The sequence below is a fragment of the Bos javanicus genome, chromosome 12, assembly GCF_032452875.1.
Source record: "Bos javanicus breed banteng chromosome 12, ARS-OSU_banteng_1.0, whole genome shotgun sequence".
Lineage (NCBI taxonomy): Eukaryota > Metazoa > Chordata > Mammalia > Artiodactyla > Bovidae > Bos > Bos javanicus.
Window position 1 is genome coordinate 20,511,518 of NC_083879.1, and position 17,534 is coordinate 20,529,051.

The 17,534-nt window shown below is 44.1% G+C and overlaps 1 protein-coding gene across 1 annotated transcript in view; it reads left to right on the plus strand.

Moving 5' to 3' along the window:
• Positions 1 to 9,844, plus strand: part of RNASEH2B (ribonuclease H2 subunit B) — a 75,222-nt gene extending 65,378 nt beyond the window's left edge. Inside the window, exon 10 of the mRNA XM_061434666.1 lies at positions 9,049 to 9,844. Within this exon, the coding sequence (XP_061290650.1) occupies positions 9,049 to 9,081 (33 nt within the window). The 3' untranslated portion in view covers positions 9,082 to 9,844. The remainder of the gene's footprint in view (positions 1 to 9,048) is intronic.
• The last annotated feature ends 7,690 nt before the right edge of the window (positions 9,845 to 17,534 follow it).

Sequence of the window (17,534 nt, forward strand, 5' to 3'; positions counted from 1 at the left end):
ATCCTTACAGTAATACAGTTCAGTTCAGTTCAGTCACTTAGTTGTGTCTGACTCTTTGCGACCCCATGGACCACAGCACGCCATGCCTCCCTGTCCATCACCAACTCCTGGAGTTTACCCAAACCCATGTCCATTGTGTCCGTGATGCCATCCAACCATCTCATCCTCTGTCTTCCCCTTCTCCTCCTGCCTTCAGTCTTTCCCGGCATCAGGGTCTTTTCAGATGAGTCAGCTCTTCACATTAGGTGGCCAAAGTATTGGAGTTTCAGCTTCACCATCAGTTCTTCCAATGAACACTCAGGACTGATCTCCTTTAGGATGGACTGGTTGGATCTCCTTGCAGTCCAAGGGACTCTCAAGAGTCTTCTCCAACACCACAGTTCAAAAGCATCAATTCTTTGGCACTCAGCTTTCTTTATAGTCCAACTCTCATATCCATACATGACTACTGGAAAAACCATAGGTTTGATTAGAAGGACCATTGTTGCAAAGTAGTGTCTCTGCTTTTTAATATGCTGTCTAGGCTGGTTATAACTTTCCTTCCAAGGAGTAAGCATCTTTTAATTTCATGGCTGCAATCACCATCTGCAGTGATTTTGGAGCCCCCAAAAATAAAGTTAGCCACTGTTTCTACTGTTTCTCCATCTATTTGCCATGAAGTGATGGGACCAGATGCCATAATCATAGTTTTCTGAATGTTGAGCTTTAAGCCAACATTTTCACTCTCTTCTTTCTCTTTCATCAAGAGGCTCTTTAGTTCTTCTTCACTTTCTGCCATAAGGGTGGTGTCATCTACGTATCTGAGGTTATTGATATTTCTCCTGGCAGTATTGATTCCAGCTTGTGCTTCATCTAGCCCAGCATTTCACATGATGTACTCTGCATATAAGTTAAATAAGCAGGGTGACAATATGCAGCCTTGACATACTCCTTTTCCTATTTGGAATCAGTCTGTTGTTCCATGTCCTGTTCTAACTGTTGCTTCCTGACCTGCATACAGATTTCTCAAGAAGCAGGTCAGGTGGTCTGGTATTCTCATCTCTTGAAGAATTTTCCACAATTTATTGTGATCCACAGAGTCAAAGGCTTTGGTGTAGTCAATGAAGCAGAAATAGATGTTTTTCTGGAACTCTCTTGCTCTTTCAATGATCCAGCAGATGTTGGCAATTTGATTTCTGGTTCCTCTGCCTTTTCTAAAACTAGCTTGAACATCTGGAAGTTCACGGTTCACGTATTGCCAAAGCCTGGCGTGGAGAATTTTGAGCATTACTTTACTAGCGTGTGAGATGAGTGCAATTGTGCGGTAGTTTGAGCATTCTTTGGCATTGCCTTTCTTTGGGATTGGAATGAAAACTGACCTTTTCCAGTCCTGTGGCCACTGGTGAGTTGTCCAAATTTGCTGACATATTGAGTGCAGCACTTTCACAGCATCATCTTTTAGGATTTGAAATAGCTCAACTGGAATTCCATCACCTCCACTAGCTTTGTTCATAATGATGCTTTCTAAGGCCCACTTGACTTCACATTCCAGAATGTCTGGCTCTAGGTGAGTAATCACACCATCGTGATTATCTGGGTCGTGAAGATCTTTTTTGTACAGTTCTTCTGTGTATTCTTGCCACCTCTTCTTAATATCTTCTGCTTCTGTTAGGTCCATACTATTTTTGTCCTTTATCGAGCCCATCTTTGTATGAAATGTTCCCTTGGTATCTCTAATTTTCTTGAAGAGATCTCTGGTCTTTCCCATTCTATTGTTTTTCCTCTATTTCTTTGCACTGATCACTGAGGAAGGCTTTCTTATCTCTCCTTGCTATTCTTTGGACCTCTGCATTCAAATGGGGATATTTTTCCTTTTCTCCTTTGCTTTTTGCTTCTCTTTTCACAGCTATTTGTAAGGCCTCCTTAGGCAGCCATTTTGCTTTTTTGCATTTCTTTTTGGGGATGGTCTTGATCCCTGCCTCCTGTACAGTGTCATAAACCTCCATCCATAGTTCTTCAGGCACTCTGTCAGATCTAGTCCCTTAAATCTATTTCTCACTTCCACTGTATAATCGTAAGAGATTTGATTTAGGTCATACCTGAATGGTCTAGTGGTTTTCCCTACTTTCTTCAATTTCAGTCTGAATTTGGCAATAAGGAGTTAATGATCTGAGCCACAGTCAGCTCCCAGTCTTGTTTTTGCTGACTGTATAGAGCTTCTCCATCTTTGGCTGCAAAGAATATAATCAGTCTGATTTCGGTGTTGGCCATCTGGTGATGTCCATGTGTAGAGTCTTGTCTTATGTTGTTGGAAGAGGGTGTTTGCTATGATCAGTGTGTTCTCTTGGCAAACTCTATTAGTAATACCGAATTATTAACTAATCTCCTACCTTATTTGAGTTTCACCTATTTTTATACTAATGTTTTTCTATTCCAGAATCCAATCCATCCTTCCCCATTGCATTTAGTGAGCATATCCCCTCTTTTTTTATAATGTGTCTCTCAGTCTTTGTCTTTCAATGACCTTAACGCTTTGATAGCACTATCCTGTTGTTTTCTGACATTCTTCTTAATTTTTGAGATACCTTGAAATTGTCCTGATTCTCATGTGATCATTTCATAATACTGCTAAGCTGCTAAATCACCTCAGTCGTGTCCGACTCTGTGTGACCCCATAGACAGCAGCCCACCAGGCTGCCCCGTCCGTGGGATTCTCTAGGCAAGAACACTGGAGTGGGTTGCCATTTCCTTCTCCAATGCATGAAAGTGAAAAGTGAAAGTGAAGTCACTCAGTCGTGTCCAACTCTTAGCGGCCCCATGGACTGCAGCTTACCAGGCTCCTCCGTCCATGGTATTTTCCAGGCAAGAGTACTGGAGTGGGGTGCCATTGCCTTCATAATACTAGTAATTAATAATACTAACAGCAACAAATACTGTGTAGCTTTTATGTGTTTGATACTGTTCTGAGCATTTTACAAATAATAACATTTAATCCCCACAGCGTCTATAGTTGTAAGGCAGGGTGCCATAGGAGCCAAAGGGCAAAGGTTGAGAGAAAGGCTACTTAAACTCCTGGATTATCAGCCCTGCTGTAGGTAAGCTCCTTAAGAGCAGGAACTCTGCACTATTCACATTTGGGTTTTCCCATAACATTTTATGGAAAAATCCAAATTTTGGGGCCAACGTAATACATGACTGGTGGGCAGGTTGAGTAATCTAACCAGTATCCTCACTAATTGAGACTTAACTTTTTTCCCCCAAGGGTCAAAGTCATGATCTTGGTCTGTCTTGGTCTTTTAAAATGTCTAAGCTATTATATGGCCTTCTGTTTGGTCCTTAAACCTGCCGCACTGTCGCACATCAGTGGCATCGTGTGACCAGTTTATCTTGTATACCCTTCCTCCAGATCTTCACCTGATTGCTTCCATCATGCCATTACTTCTTATCTCAAACATCATTTTTTCAGAGACCCAGTTCCTGACCTTCCTCCCTTGCTGCCAACCCTCCTACTTGTCCATCCCATCTTCCTCCTCACCCTGCACAGAGCCTTGCCTGACTAGGTCACAGTTAATGTCCAAAGCATCTCACATGGGGCAGCACAGAGTAGGCCTTCTATAATGGCATGAGATAATCAGTTGATCAATTAATCAGTGTGAACTGAACACCTTCGAAAATGATCTGCAGTACAACATTGGGTTCCTTGACATGTTATGGCTGAACTTTGAAATTCAAGTTTGATTCTGATTCGTTTTCAGTGGCGTGCTTAAATTTGAAGTCTAAGGACATATTCATAAACTCCTCGTGTAGGCTTAGAAATGTGCGTGCTTGCTCAGTTGTGTCTGCCTCTTTGTGACCCCATGGACTGTAGCCCGCCACGCTCCCCTGTCCATGGAATTCTTCAGGCATAAATACTGGAGTGGGTAGTCAATCCCTTCTCCAGGGTGTAATAGAAATAAATAAGTATAATCTTTAATCTTTGGATAAAGGGCTGTGAATTTTCTTCTGTCAGTTGATTAACTGCTCTTACTGTAATCGTTTTATCTGTGTCAGAACATCCACAGTTAGAATACGTCATTTATATCTGTGTTAGTGTTAATAAATTTGCCTTTACGTGACATTTAGAGATTATTCATATAAAGCCCATAACCTAAGTTATTGAAGTTTGAAAATATATGTGGTCTGTATACTCCTGTCTTCAAGAAGTTTTTATTTTTTTCAGCTTTATTGAGGTATAATTGACAAATTTATGTTATATATTTAAAGTGTACAATGTGATACTCTAATACACATGTACATTGTGAAATGATAACCACAACCAAGCTAAGTAACGTATTTATTACATCACATGTTTATCTGTGTGATGAGAACCCTAAAGATCTGTTTTCTCAGCAAATTTCAAGTATATAATACAGTGTTATTAACTGTAGTCACTATGCTATACCTTAGATTCCAGGAGCTTTAAATAAATGCTCACACATGACTTAGCTGTAGATTAAATGGGAATTTGTGAAATCATCAGTTTTGTCTTCCATATTTGAATTTACCTTTGATGTCAAGGTGAAGTTCTTACTTGCAGTGTTGACTCTGCGTTGACTCGTAATTGAAAAATGAAATACTAAAGGTGTTACACGTGCCACGTGCTCTTTGGGGGAATAATATGAGGAACAAATCAATGTGGGCTCATGTAAGCATGCCAATATACACAAATAGACACACTTATGCACACACCAGACTTACATGTATACACATATATAGCCTATCCTTCTTTTGAGTGTAAAGAATTTCAAACTAGAGACTTTTTAGACTTTATTACTCAAACATTGGGATTCCATACCTTCCTCAAATCCTTCGGCGCTTTGCTTCTCTTATCTACCTCATTTATCTTTTTTTTTTTAATTTTATTTTAATTTTTTAACTTTACAATATTGTATTGGTTTTGCCATATATCGAAATGAATCCGCCACAGGTATACATCATTTCTCTTTTTTATTAATGTGCCGAGTTTGGAGAAAGCTTCGAAAAATTTCTGCCAACTGTAAAACCGCGTGTGTACACAGACAAGAACCTCCGTTCTTTTCATCAACCATATGCATTTCTGAAACTGATCTCAGATTAGCAGCATTCTCTCCTTTTTCGTGCCTGATTTATCTTCAGTTTAAATTTTCCTTGTGCTGTGGTTCTCAGGCTTTCTCATCTTCCAGGTTTGTGCTTCTCTGGTTCTGACTCCCAAGGAGATTCCCCTCCATCAGGTTTAACATGGACGTCAAATGGGACTCTTGTTTCATCGGTTCGGGTCTGTTTTTACTGGGCCACAGTCCATTGCCAGGACCCTATTTCTCTTTTGGGGTGCCTTAGTTAGATACCACGGAGAAGGCAATGGCACCCACCCCACTCCAGCACTCTTGCCTGGGAAATCCCATGGACGGAGGAGCCTGGTAGGCTATACCGTCCATGAATTCGCTAAGAATTGGACACGACTGAGCGATTTCACTTTCACTTTTCACTTTCATGCATTGGAGAAGGAAATGGCAACCCACTCCAGTATTGTTGCTTGGAGAATCCCAGGGACAGAGGAGCCTGGTGGGCTTCCGTCTGTGGGGTCACACAGAGTCGGACACGACTGACGTGACTTAGCAGCAGCAGCTGCAGCAGCAGTTAGATACCAAGGCAATTTGGAAATGAGGAAGTAAAATGTACCCATTTACTTACTAAATGCACAGTGTCTACACTGCATGCAAACTTACAACAATAACAGTAAACAGATGGAAGTGAGTGAAGAGGAAAATGACCAGCCATGTTTCAAATTAAGTTTACTTTTAAAAAAGTAAAATAATTGGTCTGAAAAGACCAATTAATTTAAAAGAACTGGGTTTATATTCCTACTCCTGCCTCAACGCTGACCTGTGGACAAGCTACTAGCAGGGCTGGCCCTCAGTGGTGTCCTCCGTGTGAGACGAGACTAGGCCACTGGGTTGTTTGATGTTCTGCCTTGTGGTCGCTGGCTGCTCCGGAAGCCTCCTCTCCATACTGTGAGGAGGATGCTCTTAGAGGAGCATCTGTCTCAGGCTTACTGAGCATCAGGCCCTCCTCTGAGCTCCTTGGGTGGATTATCTCATCTATTTCGCTGGAAGGAAATACCCCAGCATGCTCGCTCTGGCTGTTGTGTTCCTGGTATAGATTTGTTTCTTGTCTTCATTTTCCATAGATTACATTACTTTGCAGTGGAAAGAAAGAAAGCGAATTCTTGAAAAGTCATAATAAAGATCAACAACGTGTTTTGCCCTTTTTAAGTGCTTCTCACGTGCATTTATGTGTTTGAAATCCTTCCAGAAACCAATGTAGCAATTGGTATTATTTCCCTCGTTTTACAGTTGAGAAAAGTAAGGTCACCTTATTTGCCCAGAATCGCATGGCTAATAAAGGTGTCAGAAGCTAAACTTAGGACTTCTGTCTCCCAAACCCTCCATGCCAAATTAATTCCCTTTCCCCTAACTTTGACTTTTGTTATATCCTGAGAAGTCACCCCTTCACCAGATTTGAAAGACAACCTCTTCACATAGGTTAAGATTTGACTTTCTCGGTTCTTGCAGTTGGTTGAACTTAAACTAGCTGCCTTGTAACAATCACACTTTTTTGTTTTTGGGTGTTTTGTTTCTTTTTCCCCAAACAGTCCTTCCTCCAGGACTAACTCACAATTTGGAGCTCTCCAGATATCGCTGCATGATAGAGTTGAACCTCTTGGTGAAAAACAAGCAGCTCTGAGTCTAGGAAGGCAAGTGAAAGGCTGTTGTTTACTGTCCTTGGAAGATGTCCACAGGCTTTGACCTCATCTTAATAAGGAAGAAATGATTAGATTCATACACCTTTTTATACACAGATTTATATACTCCTTGGGGTCATTAGACTGATGAAAAGTGCCTTATATGTAATAGTTTTACAGGTTTTACAGCAATCCTGTATCATTAGTTAAATTAATCTTTACCACAACCTTCTAAGGCAGACCAGAAAGGGGGTGCATCCCTGTTTCATAGATGGTCAAAGTGAGGTCACCCAGACTGAGTGGCCGCGCCAGACACTGTTCTTCCACCCCTAAGCCCAGCCCTCTCTGTTTTTTGCCTCCACAAGGTTCTTATCATTGTGTGTACAGCTTTATGGCTGTTTATCCTTCAGTACCTGAAGCAGGAAATGGCAATCCACTCCAGTTTTCTTGCCTGGAGAATCCCATGGACAGAGGAGCCTGGCAGGCTGTAATCTTTGGGGTCACAAAGAGTCGGACATGACTGAGTACAGATCCCTCAGGATTCTGTTTTAATCGTGAATTTTATCCTAAGAAAGGAAAATCAGATTTAATCCTGCTTCTGTTCATAATGAATTCTGCAGGTCACTTTATCCTCAGCAGTGCTGAGCCAGAATTCAAGTAAAGCTTCCACTTAGCCCATGCATTTGCATGTCAAGTCTCTAATTCAGCTGTCAGCTTTTTAGCAGTTACTGTACTTCGGTTAATAAATGTTTTTGATGGTCTCACATAATCAAGGCTATTTGAGGCAGGGAGGGGGCTGGAGAGAAGCACCAAATTTACAGATAATCGGAGCCTCTTCACGACATTAAAAGAACTGTTGCCTTACACATGGGTTTTGATCAGAATGTGTAAAATTAAAGTTAGTCAAGTTCTTAGTTCTTTCAAAAGAAAAAAGGAGCCAAGGAATAGGGCTTAGATTCATTTATTCTTTTAAGAGCAGCCGCTTTGTGCCAGTGTTGTCTGGGCACTAGAAATGCAGCTGTCCACATGGCAGACAAAAATACCTGCCTTCAAGAAGTTTCTGCTCTAGGGAGGTGGAGACAGGGGCTGTCAGGCGTTGCTGGGGGCTGTGGAAGAAGCCAGACTGGGAGGTGGCCAGAGTCCTGGTGAGGTCGGTGGTCAGGAAAGGTCTCACCTCTGCCCCATCTTATCCGCATTATGGCATGGAAACCTGGCTTCCATCAACATCTTTTTTGATAACATAGCTCCACAATAATTATGTTTGAAGTTTAGTCCTCAGAAACCAGCTTTCAGTAGTCACGCTTGTTCCGTGGCATTCTTCAGGGGATATTAAGGACTACTACTTCTACCAGCAAGTCTGTATTCATTTTTTTATACATTGATCTGCATGAGGAAAAGAGAAAAATTATTTAAGAATTATCCATCTTAGAACTTTTTTCATGTGTTTCTTGAATTTTCTTTTTTTTTCCCCTAAAATGAGGGTGTCCATTCCCAGACTATGGGCAACCTGACTGTTATTTTGCATTTCACTCCCTTTGAGCACGGGAAGGAAACTGGGTCTCACCCACCTCCTGCAGTCTAACATTGACCCTCGAATGTCACCAGATGGAAACCCCTTCCTTTGTCTGAAGGCTTCTCTCTTTTTATTTACCGTCTGAGCCACCAGGGTAGCCCATTTATATGCATATATATATATATACATGTATATGTATGTGTATATATATGAGGAGGAAATGGCAACCCATTCCAATATCCTTGCCTGGAGAATTCCATGGACAGAGGAGCCTGGCGGCCTATAGTCCATGAGATCGCGAAGAGTTGGACACAACTGAACAACTATCACTCAATATATTTTATTTGTTTTTTGGCTGTGCTGGGTCTTAGTTGCTGCGTGGGCTTTCTCTAGTTGCAGCGAGTGGCGGCTACTCTTCGTTGCAGTGCGCTGGCTTCTCACTGTGGTGGCGTCTCTTGCGGTGGCGCACAGGCTCAGTAGTTGGGGCTCCCGGGCTCTAGAGCGCAGGCTCCGTAGTTGGGGCGCACAGGCTTGGTTGCCCCGCAGCATGTGGGATCTTTCCGGATCAGGGGATGAACCCACCTCTCCTTCATTGGCAGACAGATTCATTACCATTGAGCCACCAGGGAAGCCCTGAGGGCTTCTCTTTGAAGCCCAAGTGCACAGCTGCTGGTCTCAGGATTGAACCCGCCACCCTTGCTTTCCTGTTGTGAAAGTGCAGACGGACGGTCCTTGGGGTTGCAGGTGACTGTGTCTCCTCACCAGGATGCAACGTCTGCTTTCCTTTTCTCCCTAGGTGGCAGCACAAAGACAGAAAAGGGACAAGTGACCGCAGATCCACACAAGGCTCTTCTGCTTCTCCTGTGATCTAAGACTCTCCCAAAGGGCTACATACAACTTCTTCTGCACTTTCTGGAAAATCACCAAATGCCAAAAGAAGCGTTTTAAAGGACTAACCACGAATGCTTTATTTCTATGAGCAACACCACTAGTCCCTTCGAGCAGAGGCAACTCCCCGTGGAGGCGACTGTCATGGAACTAGAAAGCACCCCAAATGTGAACCTGCCCTGAGGAATTCAGGCCACATCAGTGCTCTGCTGATCTACCCGCCATAAAGCTGTGGATTTTTACATCCCAGTGCTTCAGACTGCAACACATCGGGGGCAGACGGCTCCTTGTGAGTTTCAGGTCATTTCTTATGCCTGACCCCATTGACCTGCTCTGCTTTCCTGGGGTTAAGAGAGCACTTTTAGGTCGGCATGTGGTGACTGTAAGTACTAGGTTCCACACCAGAAGCTTTGACAAACCAAGTTTCTAGACTTACTTAAGAAAAAAAAAGGAGGGGGGGATTTCCCTGGCATTCCAGGGATTAGAGCTTGGAGTTTTCATTGCTGTTCCCCGGGCTCAATCCCTGGTCAGGAAACTAGGATCCTGCAAGCTGCTCAGTGTGGTTAAAAAAAAAAAAAGCCTGACCTTTCTTTACTCCTTATCAATTTTGGCAGCTTCTAGTTCATAACAATACCTGAACATGTGCATTTTATGATCTGCTGGGGTTGTAAACTTTGCTTCATTTTTAAAAGACTTGTCCAATATGTGCATTATTATTATTATTTACAGTGAGGGCATAAGATATGGGGGAAAGTTAGAAGTAGATGCCAAAAAGTAATTTGGCGGAGAATTCTGTGAGTAGTAAGTATGATTAAGGGGTGGCGGGAGGTTTTGTGCAAACAGGTCAGGGAGTTCATGAACCTGGTGAGCTTGCTCTTCAAGAGGTGGAAGCCACGCGGGTGATCTTCATGCCTCAGACAGGACCCCAAACCTCTTCTTCAGGAAATAATTTTGCTTCTGATTGTCTTCCTCCATCAGGTAAGTAGGTTCTGGAAAGTACACTGTAATTTTTTATATACTTATTACACACAGGGACCTTCAACACTCCCAGGCTTTTGGGGTTGATGCTATGTTGTATTTGTAGGGAATCCTCACTTCCAAGGGCTTCCCTTGTAGCTCAGTTGGTAATGAGTCTGCCTGCAATGTAGGAGACTTGGGTTCGATTCCTGGGTCAGGAAGATCCCCTAGAGAAGGAAATGGCAACCCACTCCAATATTCTTGCCTGGAGAATCCCATGGACAGAGGAGCCTGGCAGGCTACAGTCTATGGGGTCCCCACTAAGCACACACACACACTCTTCTCTAAAGACCCAGTTCTAGAAGTCTGTTGTGGAATTCAGGATGTATGTACCACAGGCTTCCAAGAGGGGGCGCTCCAGAGAACTCATCTATTTGATAAGCCAGACCATGTGGATAAGAGTCAAGAGCCTAACAACATATAGTTTAATACACAGTTGTGGAGTTAAAATCCAGCTTTTCTGCCCTCTCCTTGCACAATCCGAAACTGTCCTTGGAGGTAAGTGGCCATATATTTTGGCCCCAAGTTTCCTTCTCTAGCAGACAATAACCAAATGACAACTCGCCAGTAGGAACTGAAGTCCCCTGTCCCTCCCACACCCCTGCCTCACTTCCGGTCTCTCAGCGATTCCTCGTTTATGGTGAGGCACCCCGTCCTCCCGGGACCTCAAGGCCTTGCCTGCCGAACCTCCGGCTCTGTGGTGTGTACGAAGCACCTGATGTCCTTCCAGGGCTCGGAACTTGGGAACATGCTGGCCGGGGGTGCCCAGCCCCCCCAATAAAGACCTGAGCCCAGAGTCTTCAGTGGGCTCCCAAGCGGTCACCGCGCGCCTGTGGCCGCTCTTGGCCATGGGGTGCGCTCTCAGGGGACCGAGTGACCCCTCTCCAGGGGAGACAAGCCCAAGGAAGCCTGCTCCCGATTTCTCCCACTCCGCCTGTTCTTTTCGCTTGCGACTCGGCTCTGTGTCCTCCTCAGACCACTGCATAAATCTCCGCTGTGAGGACAATTGCACAACTCCAGTGAGTCCCCACAGCAAATATTCAAATGTCAGAATGGTTTTGCTCAACACACCATGGTAACCCAGAACCCTGCACAGTATCTGACAGCTCGTAAATGATGGACTGGGCTTTCCCGGTGGCTCAGACAGTAAAGAATCTGCCTGCAATGCCAGAGACCCAGGTTCGGTCCCTGGGTTGGGAAGAACCCCTGGAGAAGGAAATGGAAATCCACTCCAGTATTCTTGCCTGGAGAATCCCATGGACAGAAGAGCCTGGTGTGCTCCCTAGGGGAAAGTTAAGTCCATGGGGTCTCAAAGAGTCGGACACGACTGAGCGACTAAATACTTTTACTTTTGCAAATGATTTACTACCTATTTTTTGAAACAAAAATGACCTCAGAAGCCAAGGGCTAAGTCTGTCCCAAGGAAATTCTCAAAAGAACTAAGAAATATAAGTTATCAACTACATTCTAATGAGCCAAAGAATGTACATACTTCTGAGAAAGGAAGAATAAAAAATGATTCAGGAAAGTTAGCAGCGTCAAAGCCTGTCAGAATGTCTTTCTCATGAAGATGAATGTTCTTTATTTGTGATGGGGTGGGGGAGCCCTGGGCCAGGACCTGCGGGCCCCCCCCCCCGCCCCCGCTCCCTAGTCAGGCAGTTTGCAGCTTCCCTGTCCCCTCCCTCCCTCACCACGTCTGTACATTGTCAGCCAACTGGATCAGGCAGAGTGAAACTCGGTATTGGGCGCAGTGCAACTTTGGAATCATCTGGAAGCTTTAAAAAAGACTGATGCTGGGCCGCAGCCCTAGAGATTTGGATATAATTAGTGGGCAGCCCCTCCTTATACCTCCACTCCCCTTCCTTTCCTGCCTCCCCCCATCTCCACCTTGACAATCATATTTCCCAAGGTCCAAGCTCACTCTCAAGGGGCAACTGATTCTTATTTTTGGAAGATTTCTTATAATTTCTGTTTTCTGGTCCAGCTCACAGCCAACAGGCAGGCACAGGGATCAGAGGGAGAAATAAGTCCTTTAATCTCAACAGCACCCGGGGGGAGCCACTAGGGCAAGCAGGCGAACTCAAAAATAAAAGTCAGATCCGTGTCAGAGTGGGTCACAACTAAGAACATCATGACAGTGCAGAACAAAGTCATTCCTGAGAATGGAGTTTCTAACAGTTCATGGCTGTCCCCTCTCCCCCATGCATGCTTCACTGACCTATGAAGTGAAGTTAATTAATTTTATTTTGAATTTTTGCTAAGAGCTCATTGTCCATGATGAGGGTGTACATGTCATTTACTGTCTCAGGAAAGTGCTCTTGTCCAGTGACTGTAAACCCATCCCTTGCCAGTCCTCCACTCTTCTCTGTGAAAGACAGCCAACCCTGAGATGCATCAGTGCTACTCGGCAAAGCTGTGACTCCTCTCTTCTTTGGAACATCCAGCAGGGCTGCTTAGGGGAATAAACTGGGTGAGGAAGGTTGTCCGGGTCTTGAAAGTCAGCAGAAGAGTTTGGCTTGTCAGTGGATGGAAATGTAGGTTCTTGAACAGAAGAGAGGAGCTATGAAAAGACCGAGGGCTCCGTGGAGAAACTGGACCTGGGCTGTAAATTGGATTTAGGCAGGCACGGCCTCAGGCCAGGCTCACAGGAGCAGAGAGAATGAACAGTGAATACACCTATTGTGTGGGCTCCCAGTAGGTGGCGCTATTGGTAAAGAACCCGCCTGCCAATGCAGGAAACCTAAGAGACAGGTTCGATCCCTGGGTTGGGAAGATCCCCTGAAAAAGGAATAGCAACCCACCGCGGTATTCTTGCCTGGAGAATCCCCATGGACGGAGGAGCCTGGCGGGCTGCAGTCCATAGGGTTGCACAGAGTTGGACATGACTGAAGCGACTTAGCACACACACACACCTACTGTGCACCCACCTGCCCTTTGCTCAGATGGAAAAGTGGAAATCCCTTCAGAATATGATTTCACTTTTCTTCTGCTGGATGCTGTGGCCTAAAGATGGAAACGCCAAGGTAGGTTGTGGTCATGACCTCTGCCCTGGAAGAGTCCGCAAAGGCGACTGAGGAGGCCTGGAGGACATGGCCTGTCCAGAGGCCCTGGGGCCAGCAGCCCAGGGGGACAGAAGCAAAGTCAGGAGACCTCATTTACTCAGGTGCTAAGAAAGGCTCACCTTTCAAAGCCCTCCAGTCGCTGTTACATTTTAACAAGGAGGGCAGAGTTGACAAATCATTGAGCAGGCACTAATCATTTTGTGGCTCATTTATCTCCCCAGCGAATACTTTTCAACACAAGCGTTTACATTTGCAGAGAATAAAGACTTGTAAAAAGACTGTTGGAGTTTATGGCTGCAGGAAACCGGCTCCCAGTTTGCTCTGCTGACAAGTTTATAAGGCCAAGGAAGTTCATAAGGTAAAATGAATTTCTAAGTAAATGTGTTTCTAGGAAATGAATTTTTTACTTTTTAAAAAAATATCAAACTTAATTTGCATTGATTTTATCAGTGAACAAATGAAAAGTGGTCAAAATGCAGTGTCTTATTTCTTTTAACATGTTCAAAAGCACCAGTGGGTTTGTGTCTTCTTTTTTAAGAAATGATCTGGGTAAAATATACCTTGTGTCTTCAAAGGTATCTGTTTGGTCTATTTTTTAAACAGATGATTTGGCTAAATAATTTGGTAAAGTGTTTGTAAATGAACACCTTGTTGTTTATTTTTTTAACTTTTTATTTGGTATTGGGATATAGCCAATTAACAATGCTGTGATAGTTTCAGGTGGACAGTGAAGGGACTCAGCCATACATGTACAGGTATCCATTCTCCCCCAGACTCCCCTCCATCCAGGCTGCCACATAACATTGAGCAGAGTTCCCTGTGCTGTACAGTAAGCCCTTGTTGGTCATCCATAATTAAATACAGCAGTGTGTACATGTCCATCCAAACTCCCTAACTTTCCCTCCATCCTTCCCCTCTGTCAACCATAAGTTGGTTCTCTAAGCCTACGAGTCTGTATCCATTTTGTAAATTAGTTCATTTCTACCGTTTCTTTTTAGAGTCCACATATAAGGGATGTCATACGATATTTCTCCTTCTCTGCCTGACTTCACTCAATTACCCTCTTGTTTCCAGAGCACCGGCCTGAATAAGCAGAACCCATTCACCTTAACACAGTCGGGATCTACTCATCAAGGAACCAAGAGCAGAGGGGATCTTGTTATTTTGGTTGCATTTGGGATTAGAAGCTAAGTCAATACATATTAAAAGTATGAAAAGGCCTGGTTTTTAAATAACTGCCATGGAGATAGGAAGGAAGGCAGAAAGCAAGGGTCCTGGAGCCTGGGAATGTTCCCTCAGCCCATGCATGTCTTTACAGGGCAGGTTTACACACCTGTGAGAGTTGCTCTGGGAAGAACATTTGGCCCCCAAACCAGGAAAGCCAGGATTTCAATCCTGGTTCTACCATTGTGAATAAGTTCTCTAACCCCTGAGCCCCTGTTATCATGCCTCTAAAATGGAGATGAAAATAATATGTGCTCCCAGGAACATATGTAAAGCTCCTAGCCCAGAGCCAGGTCCTAGTAACTTCTCTCCACAAGTTAAGTTCTCTGCTTTCCACTTCAGAGCCCCAAGCTGCTCCCACATCCAAGTAGCCTGGAGCCTAGACTCCACAGCTCAAGAGTCATGTCTTGTTGTTAAACCTTGGGTTGTCCATCCTGTCTGAAGTTTTTAGAGAGCCCTTCCCCTCACTGGAAAAATGAGGTCCAAAGGATAAGTTAAGAAAATACCCTGAATATTTTAACCCTGAAACCGTGTAATCATCAGTTAATCCATTTCACCTGTAACCCGTCTTCACACATCAAGGTGGTTTTAATTGTTGCTACAAAACTTGCATGTCCTCCAAGAAGTGTGGAGCCTAAACAAGGTTTGCCCAAGAGTTGTCTTCCAGAAACTCGTCTTCACCTGTGTCTAGCTGGAGCCAAGCCAGTTAAGACTGGCTCGGACCACCAACTCTCCAACTGGGCATATGCGAGTGTCCTCTAGGTGACCTTTTGACGTCAGAGGGCTAAGAACCCCAGGCTCAGATCCGTCCAAGTGCCTACGTTTTGAACTTGTGGAATGTGTAGTTTAGTTGCGGTTACCCCCCTTTTACCAATCACCTTGTCGCGAGCTCCCCACGCCCCCAGACCGCCCAGCTTTATTCTTTATCCCGTAAGTCTCTGCGCCCCGAGCCTTGACAGTCAAATTGGAGACCTCTTTGCTCAGCTGCCTCTCTGCTGCTGCTAAGTCGCTTCAATCGTGTCTGACCCTTAGCGACCCCATAGACTGCAGCCTACCAGGCTCCTCCATCCATGGGATTTTCCAGGCAAAAGTACTGGAGTGGGGTGCCATTGCCTTCTCCGGCCTCTCTGCTGCAGGCCTCGGCATCTTGGCGTTTTGGTTTGCTGGGCGACAGGGAAATGAACCTGGCTCAGCAACAAATCTACCTGAGGCTTCAAGATGTCTACATACTCTGGACAAATGAATCCTCTATCCTTTTCTTTTTCTTTAAAACATGTTGAGAATTAGCTGCTTCAAGCCTTTAGGCTTTTCATGCCAGAGTTTGCAAGATTAAGATCTATGTAGTTTTCTGGTTTAAGATGAAGGAGGGGAGCTGTCTTTCTTCTTTGAAGTTGTAAAAAGCAAAAGGAAAACAAGAAATGAAGATTAAGTTTCCATTTTCGGGAAAAAGTAGGAGGGAGTTAAGAACAACAAAGCAGGTGGATGGGCTAGAAAAAACGTGAAGCAGTTAGGAGGGAGAGGAGAGGTGAGTGCCTGACTGCAGGTATCAGGAGAAGTCAGCAAAACGCCTTTGTAAAAGAGGTGGGGAACAGAATCTAAGCCTCCTGTTTACAGCAGAGGGACAACGTACAAGCAGGGCAGCAAAAACTCTCCTGGACTCAGTTTAGTTGTGTAAAGTAGAGGTGATGGGGTTTTAAAAATCACACATTTGCAGGGAACGCCCTACTTACAAGCAGCAGGGGAAAAGATGGATGCTTTTTGACATAGGGATCAGACTTGCGGCCACAGCAGGGGAAGGCGAGAGTGGGACAAGCAGTGGCATTGCCGTATATGCACTGCCATGTGTGAAGGAGCTAGTGAGAAACCGCGGTATGGAACAGGGAGTTCAGCCTGGTGCTCTGACCAAGGGGGTGGGGGAAGGCAGGTGGAGGAAAATTGAGGTGTAAGGGGCATTGGAAGGGACGGCGGGTGTGGGTGGGAGGTTCAAGAGGGAGGGAATGTATGTAAACTTACAGCTGGTTCACTTTGTTGTAGACTAAACCAACATAACATTGCAAAGCAATTATCCTCCAATTTGAAATACTTTTTTAAAATAAATAAACCGAAAAAGATGCTTTTTGAAAAACCCCATAGCTGCTTATCTTCACTGGCTGGGGACAAGATATTAGTATCTATAGCCAGCATAAGGCCTTGGTTCATAACGACAATCTCTACTAGGCTAGGACGTGGTCTGCAAATTACTGGTCCAAGAAAAACTCGCCTGCCTCAAAGGTGAGACATCAAAAAGAACAAACCCAGCTTATTTCAAAGATATAAAACCAGAAAAGATCAGGAAAAGTAAATGGCAGATAAAGTATTGCCAGAGAGCTGATGAAAAAACCGTAAAATATTTTACTATAAATTTTACTACAAATTTAAATATTTAATGAAGCAGTTACCACTACAAAAGCTGGGCACAAAACAGAGACACAAATCTACTGGCAGTGATAACAAGATGAGACAGTGTGTGAACTGGCAGGGTCCAGGGTAGAGATGGGGAGAAAAGAAAGAAACGGGTGAATTGGAAGGAAAAAGAGACGAAAATTTTAAGTAAGGAACTTAGAGAATCAAAATGAGAAAAACCAAGAAAAATGAAATGGATATGAATATAGAAAAGATTTATTAAATAGGACACAAAGGCTGGGCATAATAGTTATATAAAAACCTGGTAACGTGTACAACTGGAAAACAAAAACTTAAACTGATGCAAAAATATGATCAAAATATTACCAAATGTGAGACTTCCCTGGCGGTCCAGTGGTTAAGATTCCATGCTCCCAATGCAGGGGCCTAAGTTCAGTCCCTGGTTGGGGAACTAGGATCCCACATGCCTTGGGTGCCCTGCCTGCTAAATGATAAAAAAAAAAAAAAAATTACCAAATAGACTCCAGCAACTCAAAAGATAACGCAGTGTGACAAAGTGGGGTTTTTTTCAGTGCAAAGGCAGTTCTGTTACCAAAAGTGGGGTTGGGCTGCTCGCCACTCAAAAGCTAAAAAAGAGGCAAGGTTGGTGGAAAGGAAAGTTTGCTTTATTTTGGAGGCTGGTGACCAG